This window comes from Cydia pomonella, chromosome 19, assembly GCF_033807575.1.
Source record: "Cydia pomonella isolate Wapato2018A chromosome 19, ilCydPomo1, whole genome shotgun sequence".
NCBI lineage: Eukaryota > Metazoa > Arthropoda > Insecta > Lepidoptera > Tortricidae > Cydia > Cydia pomonella.
In genome coordinates this window covers 9,993,823-10,011,525 of record NC_084721.1, presented here as the reverse complement: position 1 = coordinate 10,011,525, position 17,703 = coordinate 9,993,823, and the positions used below count along the sequence as shown (strand labels likewise).

At 36.0% G+C, this 17,703-nt stretch overlaps 4 protein-coding genes across 4 annotated transcripts in view; 2 read left to right on the top strand and 2 right to left on the bottom strand.

The window, feature by feature from the left end:
* The first annotated feature begins 36 nt into the window (after nucleotides 1–36).
* Nucleotides 37–2,090, top strand: LOC133528393 (uncharacterized). The gene is made up of 5 exons (XM_061865769.1): nucleotides 37–234; nucleotides 315–374; nucleotides 449–622; nucleotides 749–892; nucleotides 1,573–2,090. The coding sequence occupies exons 1-5, from the start codon at nucleotides 163–165 to the stop codon at nucleotides 1,933–1,935; spliced, it is 813 nt and encodes a 270-aa protein (XP_061721753.1). The 5' UTR covers nucleotides 37–162; the 3' UTR covers nucleotides 1,936–2,090.
* A 46-nt stretch (nucleotides 2,091–2,136) lies between these two features.
* LOC133528394 (ras-related protein Rab-8A) lies at nucleotides 2,137–9,564 on the bottom strand. Its single transcript, XM_061865770.1, has 5 exons — nucleotides 9,384–9,564; nucleotides 9,049–9,109; nucleotides 8,761–8,965; nucleotides 8,093–8,233; nucleotides 2,137–2,866 (listed from the first exon to the last, which is right to left on the bottom strand). Exons 1-5 carry the CDS (start codon nucleotides 9,505–9,507, stop codon nucleotides 2,765–2,767), a joined length of 633 nt encoding a protein of 210 aa, XP_061721754.1. The 5' UTR covers nucleotides 9,508–9,564; the 3' UTR covers nucleotides 2,137–2,764.
* Nucleotides 9,565–9,744: 180 nt separating this feature from the next.
* On the top strand, nucleotides 9,745–12,127 carry LOC133528387 (DNA-directed RNA polymerase II subunit RPB7). Its single transcript, XM_061865762.1, has 6 exons — nucleotides 9,745–9,886; nucleotides 9,966–10,075; nucleotides 10,150–10,309; nucleotides 10,418–10,468; nucleotides 10,548–10,685; nucleotides 12,026–12,127. Exons 1-6 carry the CDS (start codon nucleotides 9,875–9,877, stop codon nucleotides 12,074–12,076), a joined length of 522 nt encoding a protein of 173 aa, XP_061721746.1. The 5' UTR covers nucleotides 9,745–9,874; the 3' UTR covers nucleotides 12,077–12,127.
* The window catches only part of LOC133528388 (myosin-I heavy chain), a 115,468-nt gene continuing 109,890 nt past the window's right edge, over nucleotides 12,126–17,703 (bottom strand). The window contains exon 40 of the mRNA XM_061865763.1: nucleotides 12,126–15,838. Coding sequence (XP_061721747.1) covers nucleotides 15,713–15,838 — 126 coding nt within the window. The 3' untranslated portion in view covers nucleotides 12,126–15,712. The remainder of the gene's footprint in view (nucleotides 15,839–17,703) is intronic.

Below are 17,703 nucleotides of genomic sequence, written 5' to 3'. Positions count from 1 at the left end.
TGGCATTCCTTTTTTCTCAACTGCAATACTGGCCCAAATGTCAGTTGATTGTCAAGTTCAAGTTAGAAAATCAGATCTTGTCTTGTCTTGGATTTTTCTTAAAATATAAATGAGCTAATTCTTGGTAAACTATGAAAGTTTGTTCTACTATTGAGTAACAAAATGTCTGCAGCCGACAGCGGGTATTTACACAGTTTAAACAATTTGTTACAACAGGATTACCGCGGGGTGAATGTATGTAAATAGGTCATAAAGATTATCAAAATAAACGACTTGTTTTTTAACAACTAACCGAGTACCTGTACTATCTACAGATAGCGGTTTACGCACTAGCCACTGCAGGCCTCGCTGTCTCGCTGCATAAGATCCGGCCGGTAAATATAGATCTTCTATAGATATTGTTTATTTATAACGACGTTACATAATTGGAATTATGTTTTTTAATCAGGTTAGCAAGTTTTCTAAAGCAAGTCAAGTCCCGAACCACTTTATCAAGCAGCATGAGCCGCTCCGAGGACGGTACGCCGGTATACAGCACTCCCCCTTGAGGGTGCTGGTGGATCACCGAGCGCCGATCTACTTACCGCTATGGCATTCCAGTAAACCGCCGCTGCCAGTCAAGGTTGCGTATCAATACTCTATATTTTTTAATGAGCCTGACACACTTGAGAAACTGCCAAGATTACAAAAAATGTCACTAATTTATTAGGCACATATGTACTAATGTATTATTTCACTTATTTTTCAGTTGTGGGGTGTTGACATAGTGAGTGGGAATGCTGTCAACTGGTTAGAGTGTGTGGCGCGAGATCAGAAGGTCACCCTGAAGCCCATAGCTAGGGACAAGGACAGCCTGGTTTCCACTGTTCAATTGCATTTACAAAAACCCAAGGTAATATTTTCTTTTAATTTAAGGTCGTACATAGATTAAAGAACTTTGACTCTACAAATACACTTCTCTAATCAAAGTGTGCAAGTTGTTTTTTTCCCATATTAATTTTAATCAGTGTTTTTGTAAATTCTGAATGTCAATACTACTACCATAGCTTAGGCTTTGTAATGTGATGATACACTTAAGCATTCACTTGTAATGAACATTCTTGCAAACAGAAGAATGTTAACAATTTGCCAAATCTGCTTATAAACTGTGAATGCTCAATGTTCCAAGTCTATAAGCACCTTTGTTATATATAATCAATTTTTTATGTAATTTAATAAAAAATATAGACCTTTTGGACTGTGACAACCAAAAACACAATTTTTGGGTCTGGTGTCATGAAATGAAAGTATGACTAGAAGCAGAAGTGACATTGATTAATAAAAGGAAAGGTCCTTTTATTAAACAATGTAAAAAAAAATTCTCTATGCTTATATATAATAATTTTAGTGACCAAAAGAACTTCAAAATTTATATTTCTCCTAAATTGTCCTGGATGGATTATTGACCATTTCCCTGTAATAGGCAAACTGAAAGTGGTTGAAAAGTACAATTAATCACTCTTATAATATATTCTTTGTAATTCATTTTTCATAGGCATTATGTCAAAAAAGGTAAATTTTTATTGTTTTCAGACAAAAGAAGTGGAAACTCTAGATATTGCCCAAAAGCTGGTTGAACTTGGTTTTGCTAAAGCTTCTGTACCACAAAGTATTGGGAAGAATTCCATTGAATCCCAACTAGCACCTGCCATATTGTCAGCAGAAAAACATGCCAAAAAGTATCGCAATGGTGTTTGGTCAGAAAAACTGCCTCCTATCCCAATATACACCGTATATTGGAGAAATGGATTGCAGTTAGTTGGCGATTTAGTAATCCTATCAGCTAAGAACTCCATTAAGTTTTTAGGTTTTATCTTTAGTGCAGCCTTTAATGGAGTTAAGAACCTGGTGCTGAGACCACTGAGACCATCGCCGAAACAGATACAGACGTCATGAAGCATTTACCACTTTGTTACTTATATTGTAGAACCATTGAAAACCAATTGATTTGATTGGCCACTGCTAACAAGCTCTTCCAATTGTTATACAAAAACAAATTAAAATGTTATGTCTTTTGTATATATTGTTGGCAATAAAGATTTTAATGTAAAGACTGATTTTATTTTTATGGGAGGTAAAGCAATAACATAGGCAATATTGTGTAAAAAAAGCACTGTTTATTCAAATTAAATAGTATATATTACATTAAAATATATATCCTAATTAAAATAGCAAATGGAAAAGTACAACTAAATAAAACTATTGAAATAATATCTTTAAAACACTTTTTTCTTTTAATATAAACAACACCCTTAAATTTTGCCCTATAAAAATAAACTTGTCACATCAGAAGTAAACAAAATGTACAGCTAATTTCAGACAAAAATACTGATTTTTTTTCAACTAAGAAAAGTAATATCCTGGATATAAAAATACAAAAAGCAAGTCTGATCCCGTGTGAAGTTTACGCACCAGTTTTGATAAAGTGAAGGTCGAAAAATATAGTCGAGGTGGGTTTCGTACACGGTCACAGTGATGTAAATTCGGTTTTTCAGCAGCAAACAGTCAGTCTACATCATTATTTCAGAACGCTCAGCGAGTAGTAAACACGGAGCACGCTAACAAACCCCGAAGGTCGTCTAGCGTTCGTGAATTGAGTTAATTTGGGAATGTGTTAGCATGCAAAGTTAAATGAGGGTTCAGTGAATGGACCGAGGATGTTTGCTATCGCGGTGAGAACTGAAAAACGCTGGAGGGGTGGGGCGGCCGCGGCGGCGCGCGGTCGTCAGAGTATGGAGCAGCGCGACAGCCAGGACACGGGCTTGCGCTGCTGGTCGCTGGCCTTGATCTGGCGCTGGTCGCCGCGCGCCGGCGGGTTGCTCGCCTCCTGTCACACGAAACAAACTTTAATAGCTAGCTGACTAATATGAGGGGACTTTGTGGCTAAAGGGCAATGTCAACCCATTCTTATCACTTTGTTATCTATTGGGTTACAATACAAAGCAGTAATAATCATTTATTTCCTGTTACTCATTTATTTCTGGCCCAAAAAGTTTAGGCATTTAAAGCCTTGATTTGTGTATTGTTGTTTGTTTGGGTTAATAGCTTATTCACTTAGTATGTTTCCGGGACTTTAGTCCCAGAAAAAAATGTTATCGGAAAGCAGTTTCCACTTTATAACTTTGTTCTACCAGGTTTAGATTTTTATACTCTGCCTTTTCCGATCACTGTCGATTAAGTTGTCACTTGTTCTCTTTTTACATTGTTTATTAAACAAATGTTTTGGATTGATTTAAGTAAGTAAATAAAATTGAACATTATAAAAGTCTATTAATTCATTAAAATTCCTGACGTTTTCGTATTCCGGCCGCATTCCTGACAAACGGCCAAAATTCTTGACATGTTAGGAAAATTCCTGACGTCTGATAACCCTACTCCCCAGCGTCAGCGTCTAGTCAAGTAGTCAACTCTATGACCTCATTTGCACGAGCACTTTTACAACGCGCGTTACCCTGGCTGCAGACATGCGGAATTTTCATACGGCTTCCGTACGGAATGACAGGTGTGACTGGAACGTCGCTATACACATTGATACTGCTGTCTCGCTTGCACCTGTCATTCCATACGGAAGCCGAATGAAAATTCCGTATGTCTGCGCCCAGGGTTAAAAAAAGCGTTTGAATGATAAATGGATAGAGTTAAACCAATATAAGTCTGCAACGATTTTGATAGCACAGCCATAATTTCATAGAAGCTTTGAGGTTTAATAACACTTGCGCTGCGTGTGCTATCAAAATCGTTGCAGACTTGTCTTGGTCCGACTCTACCCGTGTATTTATATTCAAGTACAAGTTTTTATTGCTGACTGTACTTTTTTTTCCACAGGCAACTAATACTCATCGAGACAATTCTAAAAACCCCAAACACAATTAGGTTGCGTTGTTTTATCACAGAGTTCCTATGGCTACCTCCTGTCTCCATCATCAGATCAGCTTGATGGTACCATAATATTGCATTGTCACCCGACTTACATATGTATGCAAATTTTCAGCTTCATCGGAAACCGGGAAGTGGGTCAAATATAACTTGCAAGATTTGTCCCATATATACTAACAGGGCAAGTTAAGTAAAAGTTTGTAAAATCATTACTAATTAAGTGTGTCTGTTTTCAAAAAAAATATTTATTAAAATGAAACATAACAAGACGTGAATAGAAAACAGTAAGTACTTATTATTCCTAATAGTTAAGTTCTAATTTCATGCGTTAAATCTATCAATTTGACATTATTGCGACTAAAATCGATAACGGACTTAGCGTACGGAATTTCTAACGTCAGGTTTTAACACAAACGCTTTTTAAGCTCTCGTGCTAATGAGGCCTATGGCTGCTGCGTGACGCAACGTTGGCGTAACACGCATTTCCTTCCATCATTTCCAATAGCCCTGACAAGACGCCGACGCTTAAAATAACGCTAGTGTGGGGTGGCCCGTAGTACCTAAGATCATTTGCTGCGTCTAGTTTAAAACGTATGTGGATGAATGTCTAATTATGGAATAGGTACAAACTACGTACTAAAAGCATAATAACTTATACATTACTTCGCAAAGACGGGCCTTACGGACACTGCAAGAATAGTGCGAGCCAAGCGTGCAGTCCAACGTAACTAGTTGCGACAAATCGCGCGCGTGATGCCCATTCATCAACCTATAGCGTCGTAGCATTCCACCGAGGCACACACAAACGAGAATATTTGTTCTGTCAAAATTATATGAACAGGCCTGTCTTTACTTTTGAAATCTTTGACTACAAGTCCATGTGATTACGCAACCTAAACCCATAAGATCTTGTGATTCTATCGAACTGCAAACCGTGCAGCGTCACGATATGATTAATGATCGATAAGATAACGTAAGGTAGGTATAAGAAACAACTAAAAACTATAAAAATCATTCATGAATATGAAAATGTTGGGCACAAACTATTGAAGCATACACTAGGTACTTACATCTGATAAAGCATTTTTTTCTGTCGTTTAACCATCACGCTGACTCAGTTATATTATTCATACAGAGCATAATCCAAGTGCTAATTTTACCGATAAAATTTAGGGGTATGACGGTTCAGTTGGGTAGGAATGGTAGGGTAAGAATAAGAAGCAGTGTCGTAACTATAGGGTGGCGAAACTGACAAAATACCACAGGCCCCTAAACAGAGGTACCTACTCTAGTATGATCGAGAGGCCGTAAGCACAGGCCGCCAATAGCCCCATTCGATGAATTTGTCCCGGGCCTCGGTATAGTTACGCCACTGATAAGAGTATGAATAGCAATACTGTACTGACCGGTGCCCTATTGATTTTCCGACAAGAAATACGCCGATTTTTAATTCGCCGACAACGATTCGCGGGAGACGGGTTCTTTGGCCGAGTAACGATTGGCAGAATGTCATTACGTATAATAGTCGTTTGCACGAGTAGTCAATACGCAGAACATTGATACGCATATTTACTTTTCGTAGCATAATCATGTAGTATAGTAGTAGTTCACAATTATCCCAGAAACTATTGGTCGAAACACAATAGGTCGAATAATATTTTGGCATTAATATTGACTAACAAAACTTCCCTCATAATTATGGCCAGACATGACTAACCTACACAACAACTTTTTGTTTGAGTCGAATAAACATGGTTTTGATACATTTAATTATATACTTATTTTCACTAGCACAAATGACCATAAAATCTTATGCCTTGAAACGAGCAATTCTTGTATATATCTTTATACATTTCGGGCATCTCGGATCGGCTCTAACGATTTCGATGAAATTTGCTATTGGTATGGTATGCGGGGGCGAAAAATCTATTTAGCTAGGTCGTATCTCTGGGAAAACACGCATTATTGAGTTTTATACATTTTCCGAGCAATGCTCGGTCTCCCAGATATTAAAAACCTATATTGCATAGGTACGATGGCCCACACTGTTAACTGTCCATCGGTGGACCCTAGTACAAAAGGCATAAGGTCCACCCGTGGACAGTTAAGAGTGTTGCTTTTGTTCATATTTAAGTTAAAAATTGATTTAAACCTAAATTATAACGCATATAAGTATATGGATAATCATTTATTTCATCCTTTTTGAAGTCGGTTTACTTTTTTTTTGTAATATTTTTTTTTCAGAATTTACGATGTATAAAATGTGAAACGTTATTCGACTAAACATTCCTTAAACGAAAAGATTACTCTGCCAAATGAAAATCGTCCAATAATAGTATTGCTAATTTACACAGAAGCGAACTGAATTGTATGTGAACCAAGAGTCTGCGTAATGTTGGTAGACTAAAAGTTACATCTACAAATGGATCACTCTGCGAAACGATATTCGGCGAATCTTTGTCTGCGAATTAATTTTCGGAGAATCATTAGGTACCCGTACTGACCAGTGACCAATCACAATCCTTATGGGTGAACCAACTTTTTCTTGTGACTCGTTGCCATGGGTACATTCTCCTGGTTCACTATTAAAACCCGGGTTAGATGGTATTTAAAAAGTTAATAAGCCCTTTCCATCATCTACTTATTAGGTATATTAGTTGAATATTATATTTCTTCTAACAAACTATATTAAAGTAAGGACGCTAAGCACAAATAATTTCGTACATGACCCGTCCGTTCCTATCTCTATTGCACGCGTATAGTTATATTGCTGTCCCGCTCGCACGGGGGCATTGACCGCCGGCATCATGGACGGGACAGTTATGCGTCAAAACAAAAATCTTCACGCTTTAAGTTCTTACATTACTATTCTCCCCTGGCTAACGGGAGCGAACAACAAAAAAAAGTTTGACCCACCCTTATTTCTTTGCTATGGGATACAATTGGTAAGATAACTCTCAAAGATAGGTTATGCGTGTGATGGACAAACTTTTCAGCTGTCTTAATCCAAGACCTACCAAATTATGACATTATGATCCCAATAAAAGCCTCATAATATTGATTTTGATAGGTTTTGCTTTGTGACAGTTGATTTAATTGCATGCAAACAACCAACAACAGAAGTCTAGCACAACTGTTCACAACTAAGACTAGACACCTTGCCCTGGAGTAAGACCTCCCATTTAACTGATGAAATAATATTGATTAGGCCTCCATTGGATCCTACACAGAGCGAGTATACGCGCGAGGAAATTGCCTTGCGCGGATGCTCGCTCTGTGTGGAACCCCCTATTGCATAATTAAGAAACAGTTTGTGCTAGCACTAATACAGATTAGGCGTTGCGTGAGGCAATGCGGCCGAGGCACGTCTACACAGACCGAGCTCCTTCGCGCGGCAATTTCCTCGCGAGGCGGCTCGTTTTGTGTAGACCCGCCTATTGATGGATGCTGGAGAGCATCAAACAAGCAGAGCAATGAACAGTAAAACAACCAGTGCTCTCCTTCTTTGGCCCACTGGAAGCAACATAAAAGGCAACACTGATACTCTGAACTAAAAACAATGACAACAATAAACACTATTCTGGAACTTTACCTTCTATTTTCAAAGACAGCCATGAAACAAAAATATATTATTAGTTATGTTGCTTTTCTCAGAAACGCACGAAAACACACATTTTTTTTCTGTTTTTTTAACTAGATCATACTGCCACTATATAAAGATAGATAATGTTGTTTCCAGTTCAAAATGAACACACATACATGTTTTTGGCAGTGAATGTGTTCAGCTGGAGTTATACTCAGGTTTAATTTCCAGATGTATAATTTTCTGTAATTGGATGGGAAGATCGAGCTTGGAAGCTCCTATTTTCTAGGTGCAGTGGACCATCATTAAATTAACACACATATGTGTTACCTTGCACCAACTACATAAGGATACATGTTTGCAGATACCCAACTATAATTTGTTTACTGACTAATCCTAAAGAATTGTGATGTTCTTATCATTATTATTCATACATAATTGATAACAATGATAAGCACCTATAATAACCCATTAATAAGACAAAGTTATCACTGTAGAGAAATTCACTACATCCTGCCACCACATAGTACAAAAACATCCCAAAAAAATATACAAAGTGAATGTGTAAACTGATATATTACAAAAGGTACAAACCTGTTTCTTTTCCATCTTTGCTTTGATGTCCCTCGCTAAGGTGTAAAATGCAGATTCCACATTTAATGAATCTTTTGCTGATGTCTCTACAAATTTTATCTGATATTCTACAGCTAACTGTTCCCCTCGCTCCTTTGAAACCTGTGTTATGAACATGTAGCTATTTTAGAAATGTGTTTTCAAACTTATATAAAAATAGTAGGCACGCAATAGTAATGATTCAGAAACATACAACACAAAAGGAAGTAATGTGGTATGATTCAGTAATAATTTTAACAATACATATAGTTTCCTGTTTTAATTTTAGAAGTTATAAGGAAGTCACATTAGTAGAAAGTGAGTAAAAATTATATAAAATTATAAGAAAAAAAAATGAACAAAAATTGAATGCTAAAGCATTCTTATCCATGAACATGAATATTAAATTAGAAGAAGCATACTGACACAAGAATTTTAACTTTAAAAAGCAGTTACTATCATCAAAATACTCTTTGTATATTTCTGAATTAACAAGAACATTCACCAATGTCACAAAAAGGGGTCAGTTTAAGAAATGTGTCACCAGGAAATAAGCAATTAATTCTAATTACAATCATGGGACACCATTGAAACAGAGGCAGGAAACTTAACTACTTATGTAGGTTGTGATAGTTTTATTCAAGTGTTACCTGTCTCTTTGCATCTAGATCACACTTGTTGCCCAGGATCATCTTTTCCACATCTGCACTGGCATTCTCTTCTATGTTTCTTATCCAATTCTTAATATTCTCAAAGCTCTTCTCATTTGTAACATCATAAACAAGCATTATGCCCATTGATCCACGGTAGTAGGCTGTAGTAATCGTACGGAATCTTTCTTGGCCTGCCGTGTCCCTATGATTAAACAAAATAATAAATATTTTATTTTGACACATATAGTATGATTAATGAGTTAAACAGAGAAGTATTATACCAACCATATTTGTAACTTTACTTTCTTTCCATCAAGGTCTATTGTCCGAATTTTGAAGTCGATTCCTGAAAGTAGCCAGCAGTCAATAAATTAGAACTTCTAATAATTAAAATTAGTGTGTATGATGTCATGAATAGTTCCTTCATTAATTCGATAAGGGTTCTGTTAAACATGGAGCCGCACCCTTTCGCAGCACTGTTTTGTTCGGACGGGTACAAAAAATCACAAAGACCAGGAAAACAAAAAGGCCTCTCCAATGACAAATTATATGAAAAAAAAAAAGGTACAAGTTATCTGACAATAACCTTTGGTGTCTATAGTTGTACACTGAGCACTTACCAATCGTCGATATGAATGAGATATTAAAAGCATCTTCCGAAAATCTGAATAATATAGATGTTTTACCCACTCCAGAGTCACCAATCAAAAGCAATTTAAATAAATAATCGTAAGTTTTTGCCATTTTTAGAACAAAGTTAGTATAGAACACACATATCCATTCATTAGCATTTTTGAGTAATAGCTAGTGATGTGTCAATTTGCTATAGATAAGATAACATTGACGTCCCCTTCCACATTACGAAAACCGGTAAACAACACTACGCCGACTTTATACTGTTCGAGCCTAGTGTAAAACTGCTTATACTTTTTAGCAAGGTATGGCAACATTCACAAGCCGAGCGAAAGTTTCGCTGCGAAACGTCAATGTCAATGGTTCGCCGCTCTCGGCTCGGACTCGGACGCGGACGCTACACGGTATTTACTGAGTATTTGGAGATTTACGATAAGAAATAATGTTTTTTTACTAAGATAAAATATTTAAAAGCACAATGTTTTATCACGTGAGTATAGTAATTATTCGGATATATTATTGTAAGTTTTTGTATTAATGTTATTGTTACATTTTAAATTCTTTAACAGATATCCTTGGAACATGAAATTTTGCTTCATCCGCGGTATTTTGGACCACAATTGTTGGATACTGTAAAACAAAAACTATACACTGAAGTCGAGGGAACATGCACGGGAAAGTAAGTAAATTTTTATAGGACAGTTTAGGTTATATTTTGTTGCTCTTGAATCTTGACTGATAAGTTTATTACAGGTACGGGTTTGTGATAGCTGTTACCACAATAGATAATATAGGCGCAGGTCTCATACAGCCAGGGCAAGGCTTTGTAGTATATCCAATCAAATATAAGGCCATAGTTTTCCGGCCATTCAAGGGTGAAGTGCTTGATGCTATTGTCACACAAGTTAATAAGGTAATTAACTAACACATCAATAAGTGAATTAACTTACTGTTGCGTTAGAATCAGCTTACAATGTTGTAACTTATTACTCTGTCATATAAATGGTCATTTTGTTTCCAGGTTGGGATGTTTGCTCAGATTGGACCTCTTAGTTGTTTTATATCTCATCATGTAAGTTTTTTTAATGCTGATTTTAATGCCCATATATTGGTAACATTAAAATTGAGTATTTATGTTTTGGCTTTTGCAGTCCATTCCAGCAGATATGGAGTTCTGCCCAAATGTAAACCCACCTTGTTATAAGAGCAAGCAGGAAGACAATGTGATCCAGGAGGAAGATGTTATCAGACTGAAGATTGTAGGCACCCGGGTTGATGCCACTGGTATTGTAAGTGTCTTTAAAGTACACAAGTTTAGTTATTTATTGAACTGAGTTTTTAATCATAGCTCAGTGCTGAAGCCCAACTGGATAAATTTGAAATAAGTTAGACTTATTTATCTAATAGACACAAAGTAATTATTTTTATAGATTTTTAACTATGGCAAAACAGAAATTCAGATCTCCTTTTTTGATAAAACATCAAACTATACCTGGCAGGTAATTTTTAGAGTTATAAGAATGAACAGTTAGTGTATCCATATATGGACAGACAGATCTTGGATAGATCGATCTCGGCAGCCCCCTTTTTTATAAAATGATGATATCCCTATCTAACAAACTCTGAAATTGACACATTCACTGCCAGGAACCCACTTGGTGGGCGCTCGTGAACTTTGTTCAGATGCCGGACAACCCGATGGGCGGGTTGTTTTGTACGTAGCTATAGACCACCGGTTTCTGGGGTAGTGCGCCGTTTTTTGTCTGGCAGTAAATGTGTTAAAGTACAAGATGAGGACAGTATAAACAGAGTAAGGAAAATGTTACTTAGGTTGGTATTCCACTTTTTGCTTAACCTTTTGAATGCCAAGAGCCACTAAAGTGGTTGTGTGCTGTCGTGCCTACCACGCCAACGACCACTAAAGAGGTCATGGCAGACGCTGTCAAAGCAATTTTACTGTTGACACATAAGGTTTAAATTCGTTTCTCAATAGTTGACATATTGGCGTGTATGCCACATTTTGATGCGAGGGAGAAAGTGTTGAAAAGGTTAATGAGAGAGTGAGACGCAACTACACATTGGACCAAGATATTGGGCAGATGGAATTACACAAGATCATGGGACTCAAGCCGGGTACTTTCAGAGATTAATTGATTATAAACTCAGAGGGAGAATAGTATAGTGGTGAGAAGGGGGAGAAGGGAGATCACTGATTGAGATGGGCTTATGGAACTTTCAGTAGGAGTGGGACTTTTTCATTCTGCCTACTTCTAAAATGCTATGTCACACCACCAAAACTTGGTGGGCAACAATGAACCTAAGTAATGTTAAAACATGTTTTTAAGATTGTTGCATTTCTTATTTTGTCCCTCGTGGGTGCATGCATCTGGAAACTCTATAGTACAAATAAGATGTCATCTTATTTATAATCATTGTGTAATATCAAAGTGACATTTAATTCTGATAATAGTGCAATACAGCTCAATACAATTTAATTACCACAAAATAGCACTTTCTATATTGGCTGTCATATTCAGGGGCACAATATTTTATTATTTTACACCTAAGTATTTGCTAATTAAACCTTACTCGAAAGATTTTTATTGAATAATACTTTCCTTTGTTTCAGTTTGCTATTGGAACATTGATGGATGACTATTTAGGATTAGTAACACAGTGAAGATTTACTATTTTAATTATTATGAATTTTGAAATAAAACTTAAACAAGTATTAATTATTATTTATTTGGCATTCAAATCATGGGGTAAAATACCATACATAATGTAACAAAACAATTTATCAAATGTCAAAAAAGGAAATATTTGGACACTTCAGTCTATTCGGGCAGTACAATGCGGTAGTCACGCAAAACCTATGGGTCAAGTTAGTTCTATAATTAGAATCTTAAACCTATAAAGAAACAAGTCTGTCACGAAATATTGTCATCACTAACAGCACTGAACATTACAATGTAGTACTTTAATATATCCGATAAATACAAAGCATGAAACTGATGCATGCAGAAACAATTGTAGTGAATATTACAAGCGGAAGCTAAGAGTATTTTGTTGAATGCCAAATGTTGCATTAGCCCTAGTGCTTTAAATATCTCCTATAATGTAAAGAGAACTTTACGTCATATAGATTATCATTCTAATGATAATTTTATATACAAAATGTAATTAAATTTGTCAAAAGTAAAAACATCGAAAGGGATGATTCAAAATCTTTGGTTTACTTGTTTCTCGAAAATATGTACATTAATCTCAATAAATAAATCTTAAAAAAATAACTATTAATTACAACGCAATATGGCCTCTAAATAAATAATACTCGTTATGAGATCAGAAACACAAGTAAGCAAACCAGCACAAAACTGATAAACAGTCAACATAGGTGCAAGCATTGAGTCACATTGTTGAGATTAACTTCTATAATATGAAGGACTCAACTAGAGGAGAGTATAGGGCGTAAGCTATGTTACCCTAAGGTTACTCATTGAAATGCATAATTATATCTATATTATGTATAACCATAAAATATTGATTTATAACATTGTGCATATTAGTATAGTATATGATAGATGATGCTATATAATTTGTAAACAATAAGTAATTATCTCGCAGTCACAATAAATTTGCACAAGTCGCTCACTGAATATAAGACGCTAAGAATAATGGCTACTGACATCATGAACCTCTGATTTCAGAATCTAGGGTGATATTAGCATCATTATTCTTGCTTGTTCAAGGCACAACACAAGATATCGGGAGATTTATGCAAATATATATTATACCCAATTTTTACACTGTAAATCAACGTCAAGAAATTTTAACGCTATCACAATAGTTGGGCTGCAAATTATACAATGAAACATTAGGTGTATGAATAATTCTTTATAATTGAGAAAGGTGGGTTTTTTAAATCCTTATCGTGATAATGTAGCCACTACTATGTTGCGGAAATTCGCGTTGGATTTCTAAGATAGGCATGAAATACTGGCTGATTCAATTGTGGGCGCAATTTTGTCATACCGCCACATAAATATATAAGATAAATTCTACATAGATTTTTAAATGCAGAAATAGAAAAGATTTCAGTTATCAATATCAAGTGAAGAAGAATATTCGTAGAAATTCAGAAATGAATAGATGATCCTATAGCCGCTCAGAGGCGTATAAAAAGGTCTCTCCTTCCATTGTAATTTAAATCTTCATTTTGAAAAATTAAAATTGCATTTGTTATACGCGGGGGGCAATTATAGAGGATACCTAGTACCTACTATAGCTACCTAGGTCGATCTAAAGAAGTATGCAATCATATTACGAGTGATGATATGAGAAGGTGAGAAACTATCGTTATTTATATTTTAAATATACCTTTATATGTTTCTTATAGGAGGATTCTGTTGGAGGAGGATTACATTAGGAAGGTTACACTAGCTAGCATCAACATTTACTTATCTTACATGATGTTACGTTTATTTAAAACACCATTGATTAGCTAGAATTTAAGTTAATAGTTATAGCTATATTTCATTCCATTAGGAATTTTAAGTTAGTAACCTATTTGTATGTTATTCTGCTAACCAATGTCGGTGAATACATTTACTTATGGAGTACATTTCGTGGCCACATAACATCTAATCTTATATACTATTGAGAGGCGCATAACGATTAGAAAATTGAGTAAAATCGTAGCGCCGTTATCGTTACGTGAGCAACTATATCAATGAGTAATTTCATTCATTTAAATGTATATTTTACTAGGTCACAAAATGCACAATATAAGTACCTTAGCTTAAGGGTAAAATGTCGATACGAGCTGCTTACAGTTAACCACAGAGAAGGGATAGATTAGATTAACTTTACGCTATCTATTAACTTTTGAATATAATTTTTAACACTCAATAAGTCTAAACTGCAACATTAATTTGTAACACCTTTAATTTTAACAGCACTATACTGGCAGTTTTATGTTAGGAAATGGATAAAAGTGGAATATTACTTCTATTTTATTTAGCGGATTGAATTTTCTGAGCTATTTACTACTAAGATACGTATTATCTGTTAATTTACCCGCACTCTTTGTCACGGAGTTCTAGATTAGTCAGTATGTCACCTTAAAAGTAAATGGGGGTAAATTTACAGTTATATAGTTTCAGATTACTGTATACTATGATTAATTTTGTTTGCTTCCCCGTCTTCTGGTAACTGAAATCGTCCATCCTGACACTCAAAACCGAACACCACTGTACCTGCCTGCTGTGATCTGAAGTAAATGCGGATTTTACACTGTCTCGTTGATATGCTTTTAGATAAATATTAAATAAAGCTTTGCATTATGCCAACATAGTAAACTTTTTCAGGATCATACTTGTCGTAATTTAAACCTTCTGCTATAGCAATAAGGTTTACTTTTCTTTATCGTTCACGTGCGAGTTCGACATTTACTTCTCCGTCATGGCTTAACATTTCCGGGCCTGACGGGCGAAACTACTCCTAGTCTGGTTTAATCTTTTATATTAACTAACGACCATTACACGAGGAGTAGTTACCGACTTAGCTACTTTACATAAAATCTAGTGCTAAGTTGGGGTTTGTAAGGTTTGGCTGCCGAATATAAAATCGATATTCGAATAACACGGTAACTAACGGAAGACATTATGACGCAAATCGGAAGCTCATAATTTACCTTTCGAAAACAAAATTTTACTTCAACTTCTTTTAAAAGATCGTGCACAGTAGAACCACAGATATAAATTACATCAAGAATATTCCTCGGTCTTATTAGTCCCTCGAAGACGCTATATTTACACAAGACACGCCAATATTTTTTAAATAAATTGTTATGATTGTTTAGGTCTCAATCTATAGTTCGTGTCATCCACGATGACGCGCAGATTTGTCAAATCTAACCTATAATAAAATGACAATACGGTCAAAGTACGCGTCTTCGTGAATGACACGATCTATAGACCCTCGTTCAATTAAATTCCCAGCCTGATGCTTCATCAAAAAGACAGAGAAACATCAATGTATAAGCGGTAAAACTATATCAACGGTCAGCCAAACCGCAACCCGCCCGGACCGGCGTCGACACTAACTGACCATTCGAAAACCTTATCGCAGCAGGATAAGGTTCTCAATCGGTCAGCGAAATCGCCGCTTCGCTTCTCAACCATCGGCACATAACTGATCGTGAGTAAACCTTATTGCAAGGGTATAAGGTTTACTAGCGGCCAGTGAGTGTGGCGCGCCGCCAACGGCTCGTTCACTGCCGGACGTGGAAGCACTGGCACTAGGCGGGCGGGTGTCACGAGGCGGCGGGCGCGCGCGCGGCCGCGGCGCCGCACGGGTCGGCGGGCGGCGCCACGGCGGGCGACACGGGCCCGCGCACGGCCTCGATGTAGTCCTTGATCAGCGTGGCTATCTGGTACGCCTGTGGGGATAATCGAGTATGTCATCCGTCGATTAGGTAAGTATTGGTATAATTGTGCAATAAATTGGGACCGTGCGAAGTGCATGGTGGGGGTAAGTAAAGCGATCCCAGCGCATAAGGTGGTAAAAATTTGAACTAACTGCGGATAGCGTCTTTAACATTTCGTACAATTATATGGCTCGAAATGAAACTTTGATTTACGATTACTCCTGAAATATTCATTTAAATTGTATGGTGTAAAGGACCATTGTAATCTGTATGAAATGCTTAATATAACTAACGTATTTATTTTGATAATTGTTAATAATGTATCCATGTAAATAGCTTTGCAAATGCCACATATTACGTGATCTTTTTCTAGAAGTTAAGAATGGATATAGTAAGTTATCCTTAAAAGATAGACATTTCACATCGCGGACTTTTTTGTAGACCTATGAATGAGAAACAACCCCACCATACATTGTGTTGTTATAGCTCAAACGGATTAGACAGCGTTTTCGATTAAAGCTCCTAGCCAGCGTGATTTTTTCCGAAAACATCGTTATATTTCAAACAATTTACACAAAACCTTAACAAGTTATATACTTAAGCCTTCCTCAAGAATCACTCTATTGATAGATGAAAGTCGTTTGAAAATCCGTTCAGTAGTTTTTAGTTTTGGAGTAGTTTTATAAGATGTAGTGAATTGACGTTTTCCCCTAGACTTGCGGACACTAGGTTGCGTGACAGTCGTGCACGCTCCCAATAGTTATGTTATCTTAAAGATTATCTTTGCTTGGAATTCAGCTTCAATGTCTGTACTCGTACATATGTGCGTCATTACTTAGTTAGTCATAAGTTCAAGAAAATGTAATACAAAGCTTTTAATAAAAAAAGTTTGCCACGATTTGAAAATTAGTTCTATACTGATCAAAACGTGATATAATTATTTTCACCACACCAACTGGTAAAGGCCCTCTTGATTGTTCAAGAACGAATGAGAAAGTTGCATTATATCCACATGTGGGGCAAAGTAATCAGATGCAAATTTTGAGTTGTTCCCTTATGTTAGCTAGTAGAATTGAGTTTTAAATGATGACTTTGAATGTTTTTTTTTTACGTTCATCTGGATTTGATTTCATTTGAATTTTTTGGTATTTCATAGTTAGTAGTTTCCTCGTGTCGTTTCGCTTGCTCGGGTATCAATATTAGCACGAGCGATTAAACAACAACTTTGCCCCCTTGTAAAACAAATAACTATTTAACATTTAGATCGCGTCTTTATTTACTACTTGTTTACTTTAGGATTTTCGTTAGACGCGAATACTTTACAAAAGGGAGTAAAAATCAGTGTCACATAAATAAAATATGTTTATTTGTATGAACCTACTTTATTAGAACGTTATTTTATCACGAGCATTTCGTTTTCCGACCAGTCTGTACTTCAGCTAATATCCTTCAAACTTGGGGTACTTTTAGCGACACGCTAATTTTTGACTGCCATCCTACGAGTAGGTTTGGTAAAATACGTGCAGTTACAATTTGGCAATACCAATGCACATGAATTATATATTTTAAGAAAGATAAAAGATCCGGTTTTTGTTTTATGCAAGTCTTAAACCTGTTAAAAAGAAAAAAAATATATAGATCAAAATCACCTTGAACAGGTCGCGTATTTTTTGCATATTTTTTTATAAGTAACATTTTTCTGAATATTTCATAGAACTTTGCAAAACTGAGATAGCAAATTACGTTAAATTATATTGTAAGTAATTCAGTATTAAATAAGCTTTCAAACCATATGTATGAGGGATCTGTACCTACAGCTTCTTTATCAGTCAAAACCTTTTTGACAGAACTTATGACCCGACTAAGTAATACCTTTA

Excerpts from the sequence above, each read along its gene's own strand:
- LOC133528393 (XM_061865769.1), top strand. The coding sequence starts at position 163 with ATGTCTGCAGCCGACAGCGGGTATTTACACAGTTTAAACAATTTGTTA. Across the intron at positions 623-748 it reads AACCGCCGCTGCCAGTCAAG|TTGTGGGGTGTTGACATAGT; the intron begins GTTGCGTATCAA and ends CTTATTTTTCAG. Across the intron at positions 893-1,572 it reads TGCATTTACAAAAACCCAAG|ACAAAAGAAGTGGAAACTCT; the intron begins GTAATATTTTCT and ends TATTGTTTTCAG.
- LOC133528394 (XM_061865770.1), bottom strand. The coding sequence starts at position 9,507 with ATGGCAAAAACTTACGATTATTTATTTAAATTGCTTTTGATTGGTGAC. Across the intron at positions 8,234-8,760 it reads ATCTAGATGCAAAGAGACAG|GTTTCAAAGGAGCGAGGGGA; the intron begins GTAACACTTGAA and ends TTCATAACACAG. Across the intron at positions 2,867-8,092 it reads CAAAGATGGAAAAGAAACAG|GAGGCGAGCAACCCGCCGGC; the intron begins GTTTGTACCTTT and ends TTCGTGTGACAG.
- LOC133528387 (XM_061865762.1), top strand. Across the intron at positions 10,310-10,417 it reads TTGTCACACAAGTTAATAAG|GTTGGGATGTTTGCTCAGAT; the intron begins GTAATTAACTAA and ends TTTTGTTTCCAG. Across the intron at positions 10,469-10,547 it reads GTTGTTTTATATCTCATCAT|TCCATTCCAGCAGATATGGA; the intron begins GTAAGTTTTTTT and ends TGGCTTTTGCAG.